At 49.2% G+C, this 24,776-nt stretch overlaps 1 protein-coding gene across 1 annotated transcript; it reads right to left on the bottom strand.

Moving 5' to 3' along the window:
- Positions 1–10,192: 10,192 nt before the first annotated feature.
- Positions 10,193–15,509, bottom strand: rps3a (ribosomal protein S3A). Its single transcript, XM_084454763.1, has 6 exons — positions 15,434–15,509; positions 14,230–14,333; positions 13,159–13,346; positions 10,901–11,109; positions 10,537–10,646; positions 10,193–10,353 (listed from the first exon to the last, which is right to left on the bottom strand). The coding sequence occupies exons 1-6, from the start codon at positions 15,493–15,495 to the stop codon at positions 10,223–10,225; spliced, it is 804 nt and encodes a 267-aa protein (XP_084310889.1). The 5' UTR covers positions 15,496–15,509; the 3' UTR covers positions 10,193–10,222.
- Positions 15,510–24,776: the final 9,267 nt, after the last annotated feature.

The raw sequence follows: 24,776 nt of genomic DNA, 5'->3' as shown, positions 1-24,776 counted from the left end.
TGTTGGTCTCTCTGTAGGTCTGTGTTGGTCTCTATGTAGGTCTGTGTTGGTCTCTCTGTAGGTCTGTGTTGGTCTCTCTGTAGGTCTGTGTTGGTTTCTCTGTAGGTCTGTGTTGGTCTCTATGTAGGTCTGTGTTGGTCTCTCTGTAGGTCTGTGTTGGTCTCTCTGTAGGTCTGTGTTGGTCTCTCTGTAGGTCTGTGTTGGTCTCTCTGCCGGTATTGTTAATGCAGAACCTTCTGGTTCCCTGTGGAATGTCATAATGCATGAAAGCTGTGAGAAGTAGCAGTGTCTGCTCACACAATCATTCCCATTCAACAGACATGCACACACACACACACACACACACACATTAGGGCTGCACGATTATGACAAAAGATGATAATTGCGATTATTTGCTTCAAAATGGTAATTGAGATTAATAATTGAGATTAATATTTAATATATAATATTAATACATAATAACCAAAATGCTCCCAAATCACGGACGTTGATCCCTTTCTTGCTACTAACTCACTGACCTCGTTTTTGCTCATTTTGTCACTACTCACGGCTGCAGGTACTCTTGTGACACTGGTCCTGACCTACTGCTATCTGTCTCTTCAGTGAAATTGCTGTGCACAGCGCACTCAGCGGGAACGCATGTGATTGGTCAGACAGCACAAGCGCCTGTGATTCGTCCGTGTAGTCCTAGCACTCAATTCAAAGCAAAATTATTAATCACATTAATTGCGGCCTTTTGTGATTAGTTAATTGCGGAGGTCATAATCGCAATTTCGATTAATTCACGATTAATTGTGCAGCCCTAAGACACATGCACGCACACACACACACTCGCGCATTACACACACACACACACACACACACACACACACGCGCATTACACACACACACACACACACACACACACACACGCGCATTACACATTATCTTTGAATATCTGTACTTTGACCTGTTTTTTCAGGCATGGTTGCTTTGCCCAAGACCCAGCAGGCTGCCAGCCCCAATCAGGTATTCAGGCTCGTGAAGGCGCTGTGCACCTAACTCACTATCTACTCCCTCCCTCACTCACTCATACACCTCCTGTGTGCGCACGTGTGTGTGAGACCTCTAACGTGTGTGTGTGTGTGTGTGTGTGTGTGTGTGTGTGAGACCTCTAGCGTGTGCGCGCTTGTGTGCGAGACCTCTAGCGTGTGTGTGTGAGCGTGTGTGCGAGACCTCTAACGTGTGTGTGTGTGTGCGAGACCTCTAACGTGTGTGTGTGTGCGCGAGACCTCTAACGTGTGTGTGTATGTGTGTGTGTGCGCGAGACCTCTAACGTGTGTGTGTGAGCGTGTGTGTGTGCGAGACCTCTAACGTGTGTGTGTGTGAGCGTGTGTGTGTGAGCGTGTGTGCGAGACCTATAACGTGTGTGTGTGTGTGTGTGTGAGCGTGTGTGTGTGCGCGAGACCTCTAACGTGTGTGTGTGAGCGTGTGTGTGTGCGAGACCTCTAACGTGTGTGTGTGTGTGAGCGTGTGTGTGTGTGAGCGTGTGTGCGAGACCTATAACGTGTGTGTGTGTGTGTGAGCGTGTGTGTGTGCGCGAGACCTCTAACGTGTGTGTGTGCTCAGCCCTGTCCAGGGGGGGAGTGGGCGGTGGCCCTGTACGACTTCGCCGGCGAGTCAGAGGAGGATCTGTCCTTCCAGCAGGGCGAGCGCATCCTGGTCACCCTGCACCTCGACGCAGACTGGTGCTCCGGACAGACCCGCGGCCGGGAGGGGGTCTTCCCCAGGGCCTTCATCCAGACCAGCCCAGGTGAGACAGAGAGGATGAGAAGGGTCTTCATCCAGACCAGCCCAGGTGAGACAGAGAGGATGAGAAGGGTCTTCATCCAGACCAGCCCAGGTGAGACAGAGAGGATGAGAAGGGTTTTCATCCAGACCAGCCCAGGTGAGACAGAGAGGATGAGAAGGGTCTTCATCCAGACCAGCCCAGGTGAGACAGAGAGGATGAGAAGGGTCTTCATCCAGACCAGCCCAGGTGAGACAGAGAGGATGAGAAGGGTCTTCATCCAGACCAGCCCAGGTGAGACAGAGAGGATGAGAAGGGTCTTCATCCAGACCAGCCCAGGTGAGACAGAGAGGATGAGAAGGGTCTTCATCCAGACCAGCCCAGGTGAGACAGAGAGGATGAGAAGGGTCTTCATCCAGACCAGCCCAGGTGAGACAGAGAGGATGAGAAGGGTCTTCATCCAGACCAGCCCAGGTGAGACAGACAGTCTATCTGGCCTGTGTGTAATGTGGTCAGATTGTAGGTTGCTGTAGTTCTTAGATGCTGGTCTCAGGTCAGTTTGTCGTTTCTCCTCTGCTAGACTCACAAGTCAGTCTCTAAACGCTCAACTAGAGACTGAGGACATTCAGCCCCATTTCGTTGCTAAAAGTGGGTGGAAACAATTTGAGAGATTGAAAAAAAAAAAAAAAAAAACAGCAATGTTTTGATTCAAACTTTGAATGTTTTGATTGTCCACTCCAGTTTGTCTCACTAGGGACGTAGATAGAGGGAGGACATCATGTCCGGTGAGGCGGATCCTTCACCCTATTGGCGTTGTATGCGGCGGCTCTGATTGGTAGCTGATCCTGGGTCTGTGCAAGGCCCCTCCTCTGCTGGAGAAGGGAGCGCTAGGCCTGATCCTGGGTCTGCGCAAGGCCCCTCCTCTGCTGGAGAAGGGAGCGCTAGGCCTGATCCTGGGTCTGCGCAAGGCCCCTCCTCTGCTGGAGAAGGGAGCGCTAGGCCTGATCCTGGGTCTGCGCAAGGCTCCTCCTCTGCTGGAGAAGGGAGCGCTAGGCCTGATCCTGGGTCTGCGCTCTGCTTCAGTTTGCAGCAGGTCTAGACAGAGGGAGAGAATAAGTGTGGTAGAACGGTGAATCAGGTGGAGATTATGTGGCTGTAGTGTATGACCTGTGAGATGTTGATTATGTGGTCGTAGTGCATGACCTGTGAGATGTTGATTACTGGGTCGTAGTGTGTGACCTGTGAGATGTTATGTAGCCGTAGTGTATGACCTGTGAGATGTTGATTACTGGGTCGTAGTGTGTGACCTGTGAGATGTTGATTATGTGGCTGTAGTGTATGACCTGTGAGATGTTGATTATGTGGTCGTAGTGTATGACCTGTGAGATGTTGATTATGTGGCTGTAGTGTATGACCTGTGAGATGTTATGTGGTCGTAGTGTGTGACCTGTGAGATGTTGATTATGTGGTCGTAGTGTGTGACCTGTGAGATGTTGATTATGTGGTCGTAGTGTATGACCTGTGAGATGTTGATTATGTGGCTGTAGTGTGTGACCTGTGAGATGTTGATTATGTGGCTGTAGTGTATGACCTGTGAGATGTTGATTATGTGGCTGTAGTGTATGACCTGTGAGATGTTGATTATGTGGTCGTAGTGTATGACCTGTGAGATGTTGATTATGTGGCCGTTGATTATGTGGCTGTAGTGTGTGACCTGTGAGATGTTGATTATGTGGTCGTAGTGTGTGACCTGTGAGATGTTGATTATGTGGTCGTAGTGTGTGACCTGTGAGATGTTGATTATGTGGTCGTAGTGTGTGACCTGTGAGATGTTGATTATGTGGTCGTAGTGTATGACCTGTGAGATGTTATGTGGCCGTAATGTGTGACCTGTGAGATGTTATGTGGTCGTAGTGTATGACCTGTGAGATGTTATGTAGCCGTAGTGTATGACCTGTGAGATGTTGATTATGTGGCCGTAGTGTATGACCTGTGAGATGTTGATTATGTGGTCGTAGTGTATGACCTGTGAGATGTTATGTGGTCGTAGTGTATGACCTGTGAGATGTTGATTATATGGTCGTAGTGTATGACCTGTGAGATGTTATGTGGTCGTAGTGTGTGACCTGTGAGATGTTATGTGGTCGTAGTGTGTGACCTGTGAGATGTTATGTAGCCGTAGTGTATGACCTGTGAGATGTTGATTATGTGGTCGTAGTGTATGACCTGTGAGATGTTGATTATGTGGCCGTAGTGTATGACCTGTGAGATGTTGATTGGTGTGGCGATAAGCAGCACATGAGGAAACACACTGAGTGAGGATCCCTGTGATGAACCCCTCTTCTGCCACGCCCCTCCAGGCCACGCCCCTCCAGGCCACGCCCCAGCGAAGGACACACAGCAGACTGACGCCAGAGGAGGGAGAGCCAAGGCCCTGTTTGACTTCCCGTCCGACTGCGAGGAAGAACTCTCACTGCAGGTGACTCACGGATCACTAGGGTCTAAGTTTTGGGTGTATTGACTCACTGATCACTAGGGTCTAAGTTTTGGGTGTATTGACTCACTGATCACTAGGGTCTTAGTATTGGGTGTATTGACTCACTGATCACTAGGGTCTTAGTATTGGGTATTGACTCACTGATCACAAGGGTCTAATGGCGCGTTCCAGGCAACCCGTAACTCGTATTTTTCCGACCTTCTACATGTGAAAATGCACTGGAATGGCAGTCAAACCCGTAACTTCCCACCCGTGAACTCGTACCAGATCGATGTACTCCCAGTTGCGCTCTCTGACGTCACACAGCCCTCTAAGCAAGATGGCAGCCCCCATGGGTATGGCGACAAAGATAACTTTAGGGCAACGTAAAGTAAATTTGTACGTTTTAATCAAAACAATACATCGATTATGCACTACAATCTGCTATGTGTATGTAATGATGCCCATATATGTTGACAAGAGATAGCTAGTGCTAGCTAGCTAACATTAAAGTAAACCTGAACGTGACCATGCAAACGGCGAAAAGGGTCTTAGTATTGGGTATTGACTCACTGATCACTAGGGTCTTAGTATTGGGTATTGACTCACTGATCACTAGGGTCTTAGTATTGGGTGTATTGACTCACTGATCACTAGGGTCTTAGTATTGGGTGTATTGACTCACTGATCACTAGGGTCTTAGTATTGGGTATTGACTCACTGATCACTAGGGTCTTAGTTTTGGGTGTATTGACTCACTGATCACTAGGGTCTTAGTATTGGGTGTATTGACTCACTGATCACTAGGGTCTTAGTATTGGGTGTATTGACTCACTGATCACTAGGGTCTTAGTATAGTATTGGGTGTATTGACTCACTGATCACTAGGGTCTTAGTATTGGGTGTATTGACTCACTGATCACTAGGGTCTTAGTATTGGGTGTATTGACTCACTGATCACTAGGGTCTTAGTATTGGGTGTATTGACTCACTGATCACTAGGGTCTTAGTATAGTATTGGGTGTATTGACTCACTGATCACTAGGGTCTTAGTATTGGGTGTATTGACTCACTGATCACTAGGGTCTTAGTATTGGGTGTATTGACTCACTGATCACTAGGGTCTTAGTATTGGGTGTATTGACTCACTGATCACTAGGGTCTTAGTATTGGGTATTGACTCACTGATCACTAGGGTCTTAGTATTGGGTGTATTGACTCACTGATCACTAGGGTCTTAGTATTGGGTGTATTGACTCACTGATCACTAGGGTCTTAGTATTGGGTATTGACTCACTGATCACTAGGGTCTTAGTATTGGGTGTATTGACTCACTGATCACTAGGGTCTTAGTATTGGGTGTATTGTAGCGTTCAGTGTATGGGGCTGGAACCCCGGTCACCTCGCTGCATCTGCATGTTCCACAATGGGTCTCCCTCTTGGAAAGGGCATTTAGGGTATAACACTTGTTTCCAGGTTACCTGTGATACTGCCCTGATAATACACACCTCAGGTATTGACCATCAGTACTCATGGTGTCATCTACTCTTTCCCTCTACCTCCAGGTGGGGGACGTCATCACCAGCCTGGAGTCCGTGGATGAAGAGTGGTTCCTGGGGGATCTGAGGGGGAAAAGAGCCTTGGTTCCTAAGAACTATGTGCAGGTGTTGGCAGAGTCATGAACCGAGGACACTGGGGCACTGCAGAAGCCATTTTGTGCCTTTGGGGAATGAGACCTTGGCAGAAGCCGGATTATAACCCAAGACCCTTTTCTACTGAACTGCAGTATTTTTTCATTTTCCAGGATTTTAAATTTGCCAGACAATCCGTTACGGAAAGCAAGTGAGATGTTTTGTATGTTTACATTAGTGTTTTTAAATGTGAAATAAAAACTATTATGGTCGTTAACCTTCGTTACTATGAACATGCACCATATATACAGTATATTCCAGGCAATACCAGTATTGACAAATTCAGCATCACTTTCAAGGTGCAAAGATACATTTAAAATATTCACATATATACTATTCATTTGCTTTTTAATACTGGGATTCATTCTACCGGTCAACGTGTCACGTTTTAAATGAAAGTAATTTATAACCATAAACTAGGCTACTGCATGATGTACAAACTACTGAACCAGTCTTCTACTCTGGTTCACCGCTTACCTGGTAGTAATCTGGATTTCAGAGTACTCGAGTAACTAATACATCTAAGTTTATACAGCTATATAAACATTTCCTAAAACATTCTTTACATTATAACAAGTTTGTAGAAACAGGGAGTAACTAAACACTCCACGACAGGGTTTCCTGTGGAACTGATCTCTTGGTGTGTTGGTGTGTGAAAAAAAAGAGTCCTCTCCTGTCCCCTTCCTATAAGTAGGCCTATAAAGATGGCCTAACTTATCTCGTAAGGCTGGTAAAGTCCTAGAGCTTAAAATGTAATTAATTACATGTAACTGGACGGGATAAAACAGTAACCACACAGGCACGTAATAAATCATATGGTTTATAGACATATTTTAATCAGATGTATAGGTTACCATTAACAGCTGCCGTTTTCTGTTATTTTGATTGGCATTTTTTACAGTGGCGTGCACACTTTTGGGGGGGGGGGGTGCTCAGCGAAAAATGAGGGCACCTTAGAGACGTTAACGGGGTGTGACAGATAGCCTACTGTAATTTGGAATTGGATTGTCGCGCGAGTTGTTGACGGGGCGGGGGGGGGGGGGCTTAGTTATGATTACTACATAATACTAAATATTCAGCTTAAGTATACTGACAGCCTCACATGTTGTACCAACAACAAATTGGTCGTGTGGTGTTCATCATTACGTTAAATCCATTAATTGATTATGTCTAGCGTCTAATAATAATAATCTTTATCTTTATTTATAGAGCACATTTCAGACATAACGTGCCTCTCAGTGTGTTTTACACAACATCATAAATACAAAATACAATAGACTTGTTAAGCAGGTGGGCAGTCGGCTAATTTAGGCTCAGCTGTTTGGCGCGGTATGAGACTTACTTCACAACAGAGACAAATAAATGCAAGTTATAGTTTGGTAACTGAGGCTTAGGGGGCAAACACACTCGTTTGGTTTATGTGTTACCTGGCTGGTTAGCTGTCATCACTCGGGCTCTCTGGGGGGGGAAAGGGCAGTGGAGGAGCAGTGCGCCTCCGTTTGTGTCGCTTTTCACGTTTACCGGTGACAAAGGAAGAGAGGGAGGGGAGGGGCACGGGTGTGTGCGGGGGGCAAAATTACAACGCATTTTGGGGCATTATTATTACACGCTTTTAATCGAGAATTGATCGATGTCACCATGGGCCACATACAGTAGGCCTAGACTAAAAAAAATAAAAAACTTTCAAAAGGGCACTTGCCTTGTCCAGAGGGCAGGTGCTCTAGCATCACCTCCTGTCTATCTGTGCACGTCCCTGATTTTTTAGGTGGCTGGAGGAACATGAACGCAAGCTAGTGTTAGTTCAGCCAGCCAGAAAGACCGTCGCACGATGCAGCGCTGCGCCCATGGATGTATTAATAGAACCATGGATGTATTAATAGAACCATGGATGTATTAATAGAACCATGGATGTATTAATAGAACCATGGATGTATTAATAGAACCATGGATGTATTAATAGAACCATGGATGTATTAATAGAACCATGGATGTATTAATAGAACCATGGATGTATTAATAGAACCATGGATGTATTAATAGAACCATGGATGTATTAATAGAACCATGGATGTATTAATAGAACATGGATGTATTAATAGAACCATGGATGTATTAATAGAACCATGGATGTATTAATAGAACCATGGATGTATTAATAGAACCATGGATGTATTAATAGAACCATGGATGTATTAATAGAACCATGGATGTATTAATAGAACATGGATGTATTAATAGAACCATGGATGTATTAATAGAACCATGGATGTATTAATAGAACCATGGATGTATTAATAGAACCATGGATGTATTAATAGAACCATGGATGTATTAATAGAACCATGGATGTATTAATAGAACCATGGATGTATTAATAGAACCATGGATGTATTAATAGAACATGGATGTATTAATAGAACCATGGATGTATTAATAGAACCATGGATGTATTAATAGAACCATGGATGTATTAATAGAACCATGGATGTATTAATAGAACATGGATGTATTAATAGAACCATGGATGTATTAATAGAACCATGGATGTATTAATAGAACCATGGATGTATTAATAGAACCATGGATGTATTAATAGAACCATGGATGTATTAATAGAACCATGGATGTATTAATAGAACCATGGATGTATTAATAGAACCATGGATGTATTAATAGAACGCGTGACTCGCGCGAAAGTTGCAGAACCTCCTCGTGCTTGTGGTGCATGTCTCCTTGACAACGCTCTCCTGAAGGGTGACTGACGGACAGACAGCAGCGCGTAGCTCAAATGGAGCAGCTCCGCTTCGGCTCAAACTGTACTTTCAGATAACATTACGTAACGTTAACAACACAAGGCCTATTTATCATATTCATTTTTTACTTGTCCGATCAGACACCTGCATGAGGCTTCTTCCTCTTGCCCGAACAGAGTTTACTGGTCCCTGGGAAGCGGGGAAAACTGTTAGCCTACAGGTAGCGTGCCTTGTTCCTTAATCCCCCGGTGTGAATCATGGCTAGCCGGCAATAACCTAGCCTACCTGACTGGTCTCATCATTCTCCTCTCTCTTCCTCTTCAATAACCTAGCCTACCTGACTGGTCTCATCATTCTCCTCCCTTCCTCTTCAATAACCTAGCCTACCTGACTGGTCTCATCATTCTCCTCTCTCTTCCTCTTCAATAACCTAGCCTACCTGACTGGTCTCATCATTCTCCTCTCTCTTCCTCTTCAATAACCTAGCCTACCTGACTGGTCTCATCATTCTCCTCTCTCTTCCTCTTCAATAACCTAGCCTACCTGACTGGTCTCATCATTCTCCTCTCTCTTCCTCTTCAATAACCTAGTCTACCTGACTGGTCTCATCATTCTCCTCTCTCTTCCTCTTCAATAACCTAGCCTACCTGACTGGTCTCATCATTCTCCTCTCTTCCTCTTCAATAACCTAGCCTACCTGACTGGTCTCATCATTCTCCTCTCTCTTCCTCTTCAATAACCTAGCCTACCTGACTGGTCTCATCATTCTCCTCTCTCTTCCTCTTCAATAACCTAGCCTACCTGACTGGTCTCATTCTCCTCTCTTCCTCTTTCAAAAATCGTCGTATGTCTGTCTGGAAAATTGTATTGATATATATGGTTATAGGATCCGCTAGTTGTCATCAGGGAATTATAAAACCAAAGGCTTTGCCAACGTGCTTGAGATGGGCAGGAGCTGTCTAACTGTAGCTATAACGGCACTTTGATTACTAACATAAATGTATTTTAGACAGTAGGCTAGGCATTTTGAGTAGGCCTAGGTGCCAGCACCAGTGTTTGGCCCAATTCACACACTGGTTAACACAATGGTAATATTTGAGCAGCAATAGCCTACCTATCTTTCGTTGTAACCTCATGCCGCTCACTGAAGAAAAAATCCCTTCACGCGCCGAGTCTTCCGATCACCTCAGAAAGGAGCAGCATGGAGCGGCACAGAGCGCGCGGCCTATAGGCTCTTTATTGAAAATAAATAGTCCTAATGTGGTTTTGAAAGTGCATTTAGAAAATATTTATAAAGTTTTATTTATACAAAGCCTAATTTTTTGTATTATTGTTTTTTGTATCAAATGTTTGGTTACCCTGGCGGTGCGCCACTGCAAAACCTTACCAGCGGAAACGCTGCTCCACGATCTCATCCACCAACAGTGCTGAGAAAATTCTCAGCTGAGGGACCAACTCCCCATTTTATCTAAAACCTGTGAATGAAGAGGCCAGCAGCGTCCAGTCATTTTCATGTTTTATTAGAAGTGTGTGTTTAGACGGTCTCCTGGATGGGGGGCTCGTAGCCGTCGGCTCTCTCCACCTTGGCCCCGGTGTCGTCCCCGCTGGGCTTGGCCACGCTGCTGCCCCCGCCACCCTCGCCATGGAGCTCCATCAGCTTGCCCACTGTCAGAACACACACACAAGTTTAAACACACCCTCACTGCCATGTCAGGCCAGCTGAATGTGAGATCTATATCCTTTATGATCTCATAACAGTGATGTTCCCACAGGGTGAAGGGTCATAGCATAACGAGCGTTTGGTGGGATTGTGGAAATTGTAGTTTGAACAGGCCATAGGTCACTCACACTCAAACTTGGGCTTCTTCAGCATCTTGACTTTCCTGACGTAGACGTCGTGTAGTGGGTAGATGGACTGACACGCCTTCTCAATGTCCTTGCCGACACTGTCTGGGATCCTGGAGACAGGTGGAGGGAGGAGGGTACATTAGCCAAAGCTGGACTTATTGACTGCCATGTTAAAGACACAGAGCAAAGTGATTGACAGTAAATATCAACCGAATGGTGAGAAATCACTTTAACGCTCTACATCAACCAACATGGCCTTAATCTGAGCAGGAAGACCAAACCGTTCAGTCCGATGCAAACGGCCAGAGGCAACCTTCTAACAGTCATAGTTGTGCTAGTGGTGTTCAGAAGAGATGTTGCTCACAGCTTGTTGACCACTTCCTTCAGGTCGTTGGTCTGCACCTCCCGGGTCATTATCTCCATCATCTTCTTGCGGATCTGGCGCACCTGCTGGTGCTGCGCGTACGAGGTCTTCCTGATCTGGTTGGGGCGCTTCTTGGTGAAGCCCACGCAGAACAGGCGCAGCAGGTAGCCGTCAGTGGTCTTCACATCCACGTGGGCCTCGATCATGGTCTGGGGGGAGAGGAGAGGGGTGGAGGTCAGGAGGAACGGTGATTAAGGGGGATCATGGTCTGGGGGGAGAGGAGAGGGGTGGAGGAACGGTGATTAAGGGAGATCATGGTCTGGGGGGAGAGGAGAGGGGTGGAGGTCAGGAGGAACAGTGATTTAGGGGGATCATGGTCTGGGGGGAGAGGAGAGGGGTGGAGGTCAGGAGGAACGGTGATTAAGGGGGATCATGGTCTGGGGGGAGAGGAGAGGTGGTCAGGAGGAACGGTGATTAAGGGGGATCATGGTCTGGGGGGAGAGGAGAGGGGTGGAGGTCAGGAGGAACAGTGATTAAGGGGGATCATGGTCTGGGGGGAGAGGAGAGGGGTGGAGGTCAGGAGGAACGGTGATTAAGGGGGATCATGGTCTGGGGGGAGAGGAGAGGAGGTCAGGAGGAACGGTGATTAAGGGGGATCATGGTCTGGGGGGAGAGGAGAGGGGTGGAGGAACGGTGATTAAGGGGGATCATGGTCTGGGGGGAGAGGAGAGGGGTGGAGGAACGGTGATTAAGGGGGATCATGGTCTGGGGGGAGAGGAGAGGGGTGGAGGAACGGTGATTAAGGGGGATCATGGTCTGGGGGGAGAGGAGAGGGGTGGAGGAACGGTGATTAAGGGGGATCATGGTCTGGGGGAGAGAGGAGAGGGGTGGAGGTCAGGAGGAACGGTGATTAAGGGGGATCATGGTCTGGGGGGAGAGGAGAGGGGTGGAGGTCAGGTCGTCAGGAGAATGGAAACAGGTCCCTTAGTAGTGGTAGTAGTAACGGTGATTAAGGGGTAGATGTCGACTGTTCCTGAGTTAAGGAACAGTTATAGCTAAAAAGGTTATAGCTAAAAAATATAAAAAATGTAAAAAATGAAGGATGAGGTTTTAGTAACACTAAACGAATCGACATTGAATCGTGATAATCGATTCTGAACCGTATCAGGGTAACTACAGTAGGACCCCACTCATCCGAACTTCAGAGATCTGAACCTCCCGGTCTAGCGAACAGGCTTAAAAACTTTTTTTGTTTGAGCCTGCTATGTGGTTACTGGTGGGATTTTCATTACAGTACTGTAGGCCTACTTGCATTTAAATCTGTCATAATGAACATGTACTGTATCCTGCGGTGAATTAAAAACAGAACTGTATGTAGACCTACATGTTGCCTGTAGGCTTTAGCCTACTGTCACGTTTCATTTCTTTGTTACTTTAATGTCGAGCGCAAAACGCAAACGAGTCTGCTGCGAGAGCTGCATACCTTAGTAGCCAGAAAGAGCGTCAGCAACCTGAAGCAGAGGAGCATCGAGTCATTTTTCGTTCCCAGTTAATGGACTTCAGGAACACAGACGTGTGGGCTTGTAGATTAGCCTACTAGACCTACTGTATTTGTTAAATAATAGCCTACAGCCTAGGCCACGTTAGCCTACATCCGTTGTTTTAGACTTTCTTTTAGGCTACGATAGCCTAAGACACGACAACTTGTCTGTCATTTCATTTATTTCTTGATTATCATTTGCTCTAATTGTTCTAATGTTGGGTTGTTTTTAGGCTATACCCTTTTGTTCTGCGAATACAGTAGCCTATCGATGCAGCGTAAGCCTCATTTGAGAATAAAGTACTGTATCTGATCAAAGCACGCACTGAAGTGGAAATTCGTTTATTTTATTATAGGCTACTATCGGCTGTGTTTAATGTGTATAGGCTACTATCGAACTATTATAGGCTAGGCTATATGAGTTTAGCTGGCTATTTGATTGCAATTTTGATGCATTTTCACAAGTAATTAAGGGTATTTATCGGTCTATTATGAGTCTATATGAAACAAGTATACCACTTATTGAATTTGTTGCAAGTTTCAATCATCCGGACATTTCAGAGATACGAACGACCTTCGGTCCCGTTGGGTTCGGCTAAGTGGGGTCCTACTGTAGTTAACTATCTAACCATCTAACTAACTATCTAACTAACCATCAAACTAACTATCCAACTAGTTAACTAACTAAGCACGTCATTCCTCACAGCTCCATACACACCTGCCACTTCTTGACCATGGAGCACATCTTGTCACGGGTCAGGTCCATGCCGTGGAAGTTCGTCAGGCAGTTCTTGCCCTGGACGTCTTCGGTGATCAGCTTGAACTTGCGGAAGGCCACCTCGTCGTTCTGCAGGTCGGCCAGGCTGACCTCGAACACGCGCCCCTTCAGCCCATCAGAGGCGATTCCTGAGGGGAGACGGGCGGGACAGTCAGCGCCAGGCAGAGGGGAGGAGCCACGCCCAACAACGGGACATCAGCTGGTCTCTCAGCACTAGTCGGTGGCACTCACTTGGGACCCAAACAATCATTCATTCCCTTACGGTTAGCTACCAAACACAGCCGGATCATGTTAGATATTCAGTCACCCGTGACTTAGGCTTAGTTCACACGGCTTAGTTCACACGGCAGGTCTTAATGCTCAATTCCAATTTGTTTTTTTACACAGATCCGATTTCTTTGTATATCTGACCTATATTTGACTTCCGTGTGAACAGCCCACAGCCCTGAACAGAAGAACAATGCGCAGAAGAACAATAACAAAAACGTCACGCGCAGCGCACCGTTTACTGAAGTAACGTTAACCATGGATAACGTTACAACCACAACTGAAGTTAGCCTTTACTACGGGTGATTTTCAAGTATTTGTGCAGTGGAAGTCGGCGACGGTATGAGCAAAGGTAACGAGAAGGATGAGGATCGTCGTGACGTGCAGTATGCTGCACAAGCACACCACAGTGGAACGCTTCACGAATTTGCCAGTCACCGCTCTAGAGACGTAAAAGTCGCATTAAACGCGACATGACTGTTCAGACGGTGGGCGCGTAGCAAAACAGACATGTATCCAATATAATACCACCTCTAAAAGCGACCCAGGTTGGATTAAAAAAAAAAAATCTGATTTCATGTGACTTGTGCTGTTCACACAGTCATGAAAACATCAGACCTGAGTCACACGTAGGCAAAAAGATCGGATTCTGGTCACATTTCACTGCCATGTGAACAAAGCCTAAATGGTTGTGCTGAAAAGCATGGTTCCAGTGTTGTTGATCACAGTCAGATGCAGACTTACTGGTTCCCTGGGTCCTGGTGACCAAGGTCTTGCCCAGATTGCGGATGTTGAACATGGCTGGTGCCTTGACATCATACCAGTCTTTCTTGGAGAAAGGGTCCACACTGCACGCAGAGAGGAAGAACATCAACGCTGGTCTCAACACTGGTGCACACACTATGAAACAGTCATTAATAACTATACAGACTATGAAACAGTCATTAATAACTATACAGACTATGAAACAGTCATTAATAACTATACAGACTATGAAAGTCATTAATAACTATACAGACTATGAAACAGTCATTAACTACAGACTATGAAACAGTCATTAAACTAGCAGGCTTCCTCCAACATTTTAAGGAGACTAACAATGTGCTCCGTCACACAGGATCGTGTGGACCTGAATGTCTCCAGACCGGTCGACTTGCACACTACTGAATGCTGTTGGCAGCAGTCTTGCATGGATCGCTAGCTGGATGGATGGATTGTTAGCTGGATGGATTGCTAGCTGGATGGATTGCTAGCTGGATGGATTGCTAGCTGGATGGATGGATTGTTAGCTGGATGGATTGCTAGCTGGATGGATTGCTAGCTGGATGGATTGCTAGCTGGATGGATTGTTAGCTGGATGACCGGCTAGTCGGTCTGTAACGTTGTCTTAGTGCATCATGGGAACACAGGCCACATTAACCCTAGCTTAGCTAGTCCAGCCAGTTCAGCAGCACTGTCTCCCGAGATGCTCAGATATTTCGCACCTAACAGGATGACAACCTCTCATGATGGCTCCCTCCTCAATAATAAATGCCAAATCAACAGCACCAAGTGGTTCAGATATCAGCCAGCGACCGTGAACCGGCTAGTCCTGCTCAAGCGCGGCCATCTTGCTAAGGCTAGCCAGCTAGCAGCTACACCACTGAGCAGGGCGGAGTGGAGCTGGATAGACATTACTGCCTCACTAAAGTAGCGTTTCTCTTAGTATTCATACGTTCAAATAACAATATTGTCGGTCATCACAACATGTTCTAATGAACGACTCGTCCTGTTTGAGTAGTTAGCAGAGAGGGACGCGTGACTCAGATCAGCTGCGCACGGTTACACCGCACTGGGATCACAATCCACTCACAATCTGACTCATCCTTCATATTTATCACCTCAATTTCATAAACCTACATTAAGAAGAGTGTATTATATGATTGAATGCATAAATTGTATTACTCACATCTTCTTTTTGGCACCTTTTTTGCCGCCTTTGGTCAGCCTCTTATTCTTGCCGACTGCCATGTTGGCTACAGGGAGTGAAAGAGGAGGAAGTAGGAACTACCGCGAGACTTATGGAGATTTGCAGCTCTCGCGGATCGCGATGTCTTCTTGGAACGGGAACAGGAACCTTGTCGCCTTCTACTGGTTCAAACATGAAATACCTTCTAACATTGATGTGCACTTTGCTTACATTGTATTACACAATACAATACAATATAATACAATAAAATACAATTAACCGTTACAGTGTTTAATTTATGTACAATACTATACATTTGTAAAATTATGGATTGAGAAATGAACTATGTTCATGTTTATTATATATCCACATTATTAGGTCTACACCTGCACGTTGACACAAATAGCCTGCTCCTCCAAACAGCCAATGTGTGTAGTTGTTGTTCGACCAAACATTAGCATGAGCAAGATAAATATTCAGATATTAGACTGCCTGTCTTCACAACCAATTTTGCTGTGAAAGTCAAATATAATAATAATAATATAATAACTCAAAGTTCCTAATCTTGCCTCTCAAAATATCTACACAGTAGATCTATAGCTCATATGTCTAGTCTCATCTAGGCTACCTTTAACATATTATTCAAAAGCGATGCAGCATCATGGAGCTGGAAGCCTGTCTCGTGTGTGGTCTCGGGAGTCTGTCATGATGATGTCACATATTTCCCTCTCTGATCAAACAGCCAGTGGGAGGCGCAGTCAGGCCACGCCCCCTCGCAGAGACAGGCCACGCCCCCTCGCAGAGACAGGAACACCTCACATGAGTAGTAACCAGATTGCAGCTCACAAAATAAGAATGCAGAAAATAAATCCTTAAAATGTCAGTGGTCCAACTTTGTAGTGTCACTGTCAATAAAAAGATAGGCTACATTATAGCTACATTATAGCTACATTATAGAAACATTATAGCTACATTATAGATACATTATAGATACATTATAGCTACATTATAGATACATTATAGATACATTATAGATACATTATAGCTACATTATAGATACATTATAGCTACATTATAGATACATTATAGCTACATTATAGATACATTATAGCTACATTATAGATACATTATAGCTACATTATAGATACATTATAGATACATTATAGCTACATTATAGATACATTATAGATACATTATAGATACATTTTACGGTAGATACATTATAGATACGTCATTATAGATACATTATAGAACCTGTAAAAGTGGAGGAGCGGTCGGAATGAAAGGCTCCAGAGAGAACCCTCATTGTCAGGATTGTAAATTAAAGAGGTACTCCTTGGAAACCCAACAGGGTTCAATTTGACCTGAAAAGGATTCTATCTTTACAAAGGGTTCTTCTACAGCTGCAAAGCTTGGCTTTCAGAGCCAGCAGGCCTGTGGATGATGCCATTGCACTGGCCCTACACTTCACGCTGCAGCACCTGGCTACAGTTCTGCCCTCAACACCATATGCCCCGCCAACCTGGACAAGAACACCTACGACAGGATGCTACTACAGTTCTGCCCTCAACACCGTACGCCCCGTCAACCTGGACAAGAACACCTACGACAGGATGCTACTACAGTTCTGCCCTCAACACTGTACACCCCGTCAACCTGGTCCCCAAGCTGAGAGGTTTCGGCCTGAGCATCTCCTTATGCAACTGATCCCTGGACTTCCTCACTGACCACAAGTGGTGAGAATAGGCAGCAACACCTCATACACACTGAACATCAAGACAGGAGTCCCTCAAGGCGGCTGCCTGAGCCCCAGGCTGTTCTCACTGTACACCCACGACTGCTCAACCAGGCACAGCAGCAATCGAATCATCAAGTTTGGGGACGACACCACTGTGATAGGCTTGATCTCCCCCAATGACTCATCTGAATCAGCCTTCCTCCAGGAGGTGTCAGACCTAGTAACATGGTGTCAAGACAACAACCTTGTTACGGCTCCGCCTCCGCCTGGGCGCTCTCCAGCTCCCACCACCGTTCCCGCAGCACGCACGCCACGGCCTTCCACTTCAGCGCGCGCTCTGCGCGCCCTCCGACGTAATCACCCCTGCACACCTGAAGACGGTTCTGCTAACCAGCTCCGAGGGCGCGGCTCACCTGCTGCCACTAATCATCCAATCACCTCCCCTATAAGAACCCGGTCTTCCCAACGTTCGTCGCCAGTTCTTCCCTAAGATTCCTTGTGATTCCGGTTTGTTTGCTGCTCGTTTCCTGGACTGACACACGGCTTCCCCGACCCATTCTCCCCGGACCTCGACCACGGCTTGGATTACGTTTTCTGGACTTTGTTTGTTGATCGATTAACCCCTGCCTGAACTTGACTACCCTTTTGCCTTGCCCTCTGTACTGCCGCTTCTATATTAAACCGCCCTCTGGGCTTGGAACTGTCCGTCTGTGTCCGTGGTCCTGCGTTTGGGTCAGCTAGCCAACCAGCCCCCTTACAGAAGAACTGGCCATGAACGCTGACCCAGCAGACCCAGATGCCCTGTCCCAGGCGGTAGCCCAGCAGGGAGCGGTCCTAGCCCAGCAAGGGACCTGGCTGAGGAAACATGAGGAGTCCCTGGGAAATGCTGACGCTGCCATGCGGTCCCTCGGCCAGCAGATCGGGGACCTTACCCGCCAGGTCGCTGCGTCGGATGCTTCGCTGGCTGAACTCCAACAGGCGGTGGAACACCAGGCCGCCACCAGCCTGAATCTCAACCGGACCTCGCTCAGCTCATAGACCAGATGGCTCGCCTGCTTCCCTCACCTACTCCGGCTGCAGCCACCAACTCTCCAGCTCCCGCCTCGGGTCCCTCCTTGGTGCCCGTAGGGGTGTTCCCCGCGCCCTCGGCCGCCTGCAGCATCTGCCACTGGAGCCTCTCCAACGCTCCCGCACCCATGGCTCCGGCCGACCACGCCCCTCCCCGGAGGGAGCCCAAGTTACATCACCTACGACGGTGGTGTGGAGACCTGCGGCGAGTTCCTCATGCAGTGCTGGTTCATCTTCGCGGAGCAACCGGAGGCGTACCTGAGAGACGTCTCCAGGATCGGGTACGTTGCCAGTCTCCTCACTGGCAAGCCCCTCTCCTGGTTCATGGCGGCGTGGGAGGTCGGTGCTCCCTGTATGGACTCCTACAGTGACTTTTGTGCCGAGTTCAGGTCCGTGTTCGACCACCCCACCCGGGCACTCCACGCTGCCGGCCGACTCCACCACATCCACCAGGGGGCTCGTAGTGTCTCGGAATACGCCATCGACTTCCGTATCCTGGCCGCTGACAGTGGTTTTAACGACCAGGCCCTCCAGGTGGCCTTTCGGGAGGGGCTGTCGGAGGTCCTCAAGGACGAGTTGGCAGTCAGGGATCACCCCGCTACCCTGGACCAGCTCGTCCGCCTGGCGGTCAACCTCGACCACCGTCTGGCCGAACGGCGGCGCGCTCGTCGGGCGGAGCCCACCGGCCGTACCCCCTGCCGAGCCAGTCCTCCTCCCACCCGGGCTCCGTTCACCTACCCACGCTCCCGGGAGCCTGGCACGCCCCCCATCGCATTCTCCACTGCCTCCGACCGGGAGGAGCCCATGCAGGTGAACAGGGCCCGCCTTTCACCTGAGGAGAGGCACCGCCGGCGAGTCCAGGGGCTCTGTTTTTACTGTGCCCAGGAGGGCCACAGGGGAGAGGACTGTCCCATCCGCCCAAAAGCCTTGGCTCATCAGGGGAGTGGGGCCTCCTGGTGAGCCATGTCTCGCAGTCTCCCTCGCCCCTCCCTCCGGTCAGGTTCGACGTCACCCTCTCCTGGCATGGGCGCACTCATATCATCGGTGCGCTCATCGATTCGGGAGCGGACGGTAATTTCATCGACGCGGACCTGGCCAGGGGGGCGGCTTTTCCCCTCACCCGCCTGGAGAAACCCCTCACCGTCATGGCTCTGGATGGCCACAGCCTGGGTCCGGTCGTGGAACAGACGGTGCCCATTACCCTGACCAGTTCGGGCAACCACGTGGAGGAGATCCGCCTCTACGTTCTCCGTTCCCCTCTGACTCCCCTCATCCTGGGCCGGCCATGGCTCGAGCAACACGTCCCCCACATCAATTACGGCACCGGACGTATACTCAGCTGGAGCACGGCCTGTTATGCCCGGTGCCTGCGTGCCGCCCAGACGCCCTCACTCTCTGCCCGTCCGGCCCCTGCACCCCCGGACCTCTCCACCGTGCCGGAGGTGTACCACGACCTGGGAGAGGCGTTCAGTAGGGACCGGGCCCGCTCTCTCCCTCCTCACCGGCCCTACGACTGCGCCATCGAGCTCCGCTCCGGTGCACAACTCCCCGCGAGCCGCCTTTACAGCCTCTCCCTTCCTGAGAGGGCGGCCATGGACAGCTACCTCAACGATTGCTTGGCCGAGGGTCTCATCCGTCCTTCACGTTCCCCGGTGGCAGCGGGGTTCTTCTTCGTGAAGAAGACAGGAGGAGACCTGAGGCCATGCATCGATTATAGGCAGCTGAACGAGATCACCATCAGGAACAGGTATCCTCTCCCCCTCATGAGTGCGAACTTCGAACCCCTCCAAAAGGCGACCATCTTCACCAAACTGGACCTGCGGAGTGCGTACCACCTCGTTCGCATTCGTGAGGGGGATGAGTGGAAGACCGCGTTCAAGACCCCGAGAGGCCATTACGAGTACCTGGTCATGCCGTTTGGCCTCACCAACGCACCCTCCGTCTTCCAGGAGGTGATGAATGACGTGCTCCGGGACATGTTGGACATCTTCGTTGTGCTCTACCTCAACGACATCCTGGTGTTCTCCAGGAGCGCTGTGGAACACGTCCAGCACGTCCGCCTCGTCATCCAGCGTCTCCTGGAGAATCGGCTCTTCATCAAGGCCGAGAAGTGCACCTTCCACGCTCCCTCTGTGGAGTTCCTGGGACTCATCGTGGAGGGTGGACAGACTCGGCCTGACCCTAAGAAGATCCAGTCTGTCGTCGAGTGGGGCCAGCCCACCTCCAGGAAGGCGCTGAGGGGGTTCCTTGGGTTCGCCAATTTCTACAGGCGTTTCATCCGGGACTACAGTCGGGTTGCTGCTCCCCTCACAGCTCTCACCTCCCCTCTGCGTCCCTTCATCTGGACACCTGAGGCCAGTGCCGCCTTCGCCGGCCTCAAGGGGCGTTTCACCTCTGCACCCGTCCTCGTCCAGCCGGACCCGTCCAGGCCCTTCATCGTGGAGGTGGACGCCTCCGACACCGGGGTCGGCGGAGTCCTTTCACAGCAGTCAGCAGCTGACGGCAAGATGCACCCCTGTGCCTTCTTCTCCCGTCGTTACACCCCTGCAGAGGCCAACTACGACATCGGCAACCGAGAGCTGCTGGCTGTTGTGGAGGCGTTCGAGGAGTGGCGGCACTGGCTGGAGGGCGCAGAGAATCCCGTCACCGTCTGGACCGACCACAAGAACCTGATGTACGTCAGGTCGGCCAGGCGGTTGACTCCCCGACAGGCGCGCTGGACCCAGTACCTCGGGCGGTTCGACTTCCACCTCACCTACCGCCCGGGGTCGAAGAACATCAAGGCCGATGCACTGTCTCGCATTCACGACTCTGAGGAGGACCCCGAGCCTCCGGGGACCATCGTCCCCTCATCTCGGATCATCGGGGCCATCATCATGAATGTCGAGGCAGTGGTCAGGAGGGCTCAGCGCGTCCAACCCTGTCCCCGAGGGGGACCCCCCAACCGGCTGTACGTCCCGGACAGCGTGCGGACCCAAGTTCTGGGGTGGGGCCACGGCAGCAGGTTCGCCTGCCACCCAGGGACGCAGTGGACCCTCTCCTTCCTGTGCCGGCGGTTCTGGTGGGCCTCCATGGCGGCGGACGTTCGGGAGTACGTCGCCGCCTGTCCAGTCTGCGCCAGGAGCAAGACCTCCCACCAACCGCCAGCGGGCCTGCTGCGTCCCCTCCCTGTGCCCAGCCGTCCCTGGAGCCACATCGCACTCGACTTCGTCACCGGTCTCCCTCCGTCCCATGGTAACACCGTCGTCCTGACCGTAGTGGACCGGTTTTCGAAGTCAGTGCACCTCATGGCTCTCCCCAAGCTTCCCACCTCGGCAGAGACGGCTGGGCTGCTGGAGCAGCACGTCTTCCGCCTCCATGGCCTTCCCCTGGACATTGTGTCTGACCGTGGTTCCCAGTTCACTTCAGGGGTGTGGCGGGCCTTCTGTAAGGGACTTGGGGCCACGGTCAGCCTATCGTCTGGGTACCATCCCCAGACCAACGGGCAGGCGGAGAGGGCCAACCAGTGTATGGAGGCGGCCCTCAGGTGTGTATCTTCCCTCCACCCGTCCTCCTGGAGCCAGGACCTACCCTGGGTTGAGTACTCGTTGAACGCCAGGGTCAACTCCTCCACCAGCAGGTCGCCCTTCGAGTGCTCCCTGGGGTTCCAGCCACCCCTGTTCCCGCTCCAGGAGGTCGAGGTGGCGGTCCCGTCCGTCCAGGCCCATCTCCGCCGCTGTCGGAGGGTCTGGAGGTCCGCACGCTCGGCGCTGCTCCGGGCCGCTGAGCGCGCCAGCCGCGGGGCCAACCGTCGACGCACCCCGGCCCCGGAGTACAAGGTCGGTCAGCGGGCCAGACTTCCTGGTTCTGTAGGGTAGCTGGGGACCTGGACCAGAGGCCTTAGTAGGTATGGAGGGTGTGTGTGGCATCTTCAGCTGTTTGTGACTGCTAGACTGCTAGACTGCTAGACTACGGATAGCAAACTGCCAGTTTGGGAACCTTTCAATGTCTAGCTGAGTACTTAGGACTGGAATGAGGAACTGATTAGCACTGATTAAGATACTGTAAGGACAAGCGATGACAAGAATTTAAATGTACTCATACTTGTACATGGCAAAATAAACACTATATTCTAAAGTAGAAGAGTGTATAGTTCACGTAGTCCCATCATCAGTGAGGTTGTGTTAATCTAATGTATAAGCTTGTTCTTAAATGAAGGTTCACCAGAAAGCAAAGCAGCAAGCATTTCGGTCGCGGGTCCTTTCTAGAAACAACAGACTCTCTGCTAGTGCTTGTGGGGATAACTGCCTTGACTCCCAGAGTCCTCTGGGGCTGCCGGTGAGGGCAACAGCAACGTGGCACTCACTCGCTCATCCACTTCTCCTTGGCAACGGTGCTTACTGGGAGACACCCCACTGAGACACTGTCCCCCACCCGCCACAGACCCGAGGACACATTCCTCCTTTTACTTTACTTTATTTGTTTATTTTAACGGGACAATGCATTTTCATGAACACAGATACATGAAATGGATGCATTAAAAACATCTATACACGACAATGTGTAAAGAAGCCGGATTTAGCACAAGGCTATATTCCATCCGTAGTCCTCGACACAGAAACAGTAGTCAAATTCTCCATAATGTAACACAAATAAATGATCACAATAACAACATTAAGACAAAGTAAAACTACAATACATGGGCACAGAACACACTTGGACATTAGAGGCTAGTGTTCACATTTATGGTTTTCAAACCACCATTTTTTAAGTTGGCCTTTTAACTCACCCAGACGGTTATCAGACCATGTGACCATGCTGTCTAACTCACCCAGACGGTTATCAGATCATGTGACCATGCTGTCTAACTCACCCAGACGGTTATCAGACCATGTGACCATGCTGTCTAACTCACCCAGACGGTTATCAGACCATGTGACCATGCTGTCTAACTCACCCAGACGGTTATCAGACCATGTGACCATGCTGTCTAACTCACCCAGACGGTTATCAGATCATGTGACCATGCTGTCTAACCTCTTCACCCATGCGGGTGTATCTCAGTCCTTCACACCTTATGTCCTTGAAATGTTGACCTGATGAATGATATTATTGCACGCATAACAGTTTTATAAATACCTTACACAACACAAGTCACTACTTACTGACCAGAAGAGGCGGGCGAAGCTTAGTCGTCACTCGTCTCGTTGTTTTTCTGTCTGTCTGTTGCCCTGACGCCCTGTCAGTGTCCAGTGAGAGGTGAGGGGGGCTCACATCACACCGGGATGAATTTCACAGCCATTTGCATCATCAGATATAAAGCATGGTGTTTAAAAAAAAAATCTATAATTCAGTGATGTAACTGAAATAAAGAAAATCATATCACACCGCACACACCATATACACATACACACACTCACATACACACTCGCACATATATATATTATATACATAATATATACATATACACATTACACTCTGCACACTCACTGTATCTGACCACACTACTTTTTGAATCGTTCTTTTTCTTAGCTTATCCTTTTTGCACTAGCATTTCCTACTTGCTCTCTGCACTGACCTGTCTCCTGTCTAATGACTCAATCAAAAGACGACGTAGTTTTGCAGTTTTTTGGATATGCCTGCTTTAATGAGCCCCTCTCTCCTCTAGATGTCTCTGTTTTGAATGCAAAGTTTGCAACATGAGACGAAAGTGTTTGAGTGTAATCGAATATTTGTGTCGCATAAGAGTGTTTCTTTCCCCGTCCTCGAGCACAGCGACCCCCACCTGGCCGGCTGCTCCTGTAGGCGACACCTGAGCACGAGCCCGCGGAACACAGCCTGACAGCGCTGCACTGCGCATGCCCGGTCACTCTCAGGATAACGCCGTACTGTCATGGCGGGGACGAGCTGTAGCAGGGGGTGAATCAGGAAGAGAAGGCGCTATTAAGTGGGTTAACAGTGAAATTTGGTCCGGTCTCGGGGTTAGGAGGGTGCGCTGAGCTAACGGCTGTCCCTGGTCAAACACCGCCGTGTCTATTGTCGGACTTGCGACTCGTTTCGGAGTTTGTCTCACGCCCGCGGTGCGCTACCTGTCACTTCTGTCGCTTCAGCTCCACTGGCGAAGAAGTCGCAGTTCCCTCGCTTAGATCTTGACAGAAGGGAAGAAGGAAATGCTCTCTACCACTTGCTTTCGCGACTGATAATTTCAAGCCAGTGCGTTTTGTTTGGGGCTTTTTGCTGCATTATTTCTCTCGTCCTCTATCAAGTTTCCGCTCCGGGGAGAGAGAGAGAGGAGTTGGACTCTAACGCGGGGACTGTCGCGGTGTCACCGACTGGATATTCCGCTCTGGTCCGGGTGTGCATATCACGACATATAGGCCTAACTCATATTTGATTGACTTGAAGGATTATTTGAAGGACTGTTTTGGATGGGGACGGGACTTTTTCCTCTGTTCACCCCTACATAGCCTAACTAACTGGGAAGGAAATACAACGACTCTTATTGCACTCTAGGCGCCTCTGAGTGAACAGGTGCTTTACCTGAGTCAGTCATCAGCC

The sequence above is a fragment of the Borostomias antarcticus genome (assembly GCF_949987555.1).
Source record: "Borostomias antarcticus genome assembly, chromosome: 20".
NCBI lineage: Eukaryota > Metazoa > Chordata > Actinopteri > Stomiiformes > Stomiidae > Borostomias > Borostomias antarcticus.
Note: the sequence above shows the minus strand (reverse complement) of the source record. Positions and strands in the feature narration are given on the sequence as shown.

Bases quoted from the DNA above. Each gene is read 5' to 3' on its own strand.
- rps3a (XM_084454763.1), bottom strand. From the start codon at position 15,495: ATGGCAGTCGGCAAGAATAAGAGGCTGACCAAAGGCGGCAAAAAAGGT. The intron at 14,334-15,433 runs GTGAGTAATACA...CTCTGCGTGCAG, and splicing joins AAAGGTGCCAAAAAGAAGAT to TGTGGACCCTTTCTCCAAGA. The intron at 11,110-13,158 runs GTGTGTATGGAG...CTCTCCCCCCAG, and splicing joins CCATGGTCAAGAAGTGGCAG to ACCATGATCGAGGCCCACGT.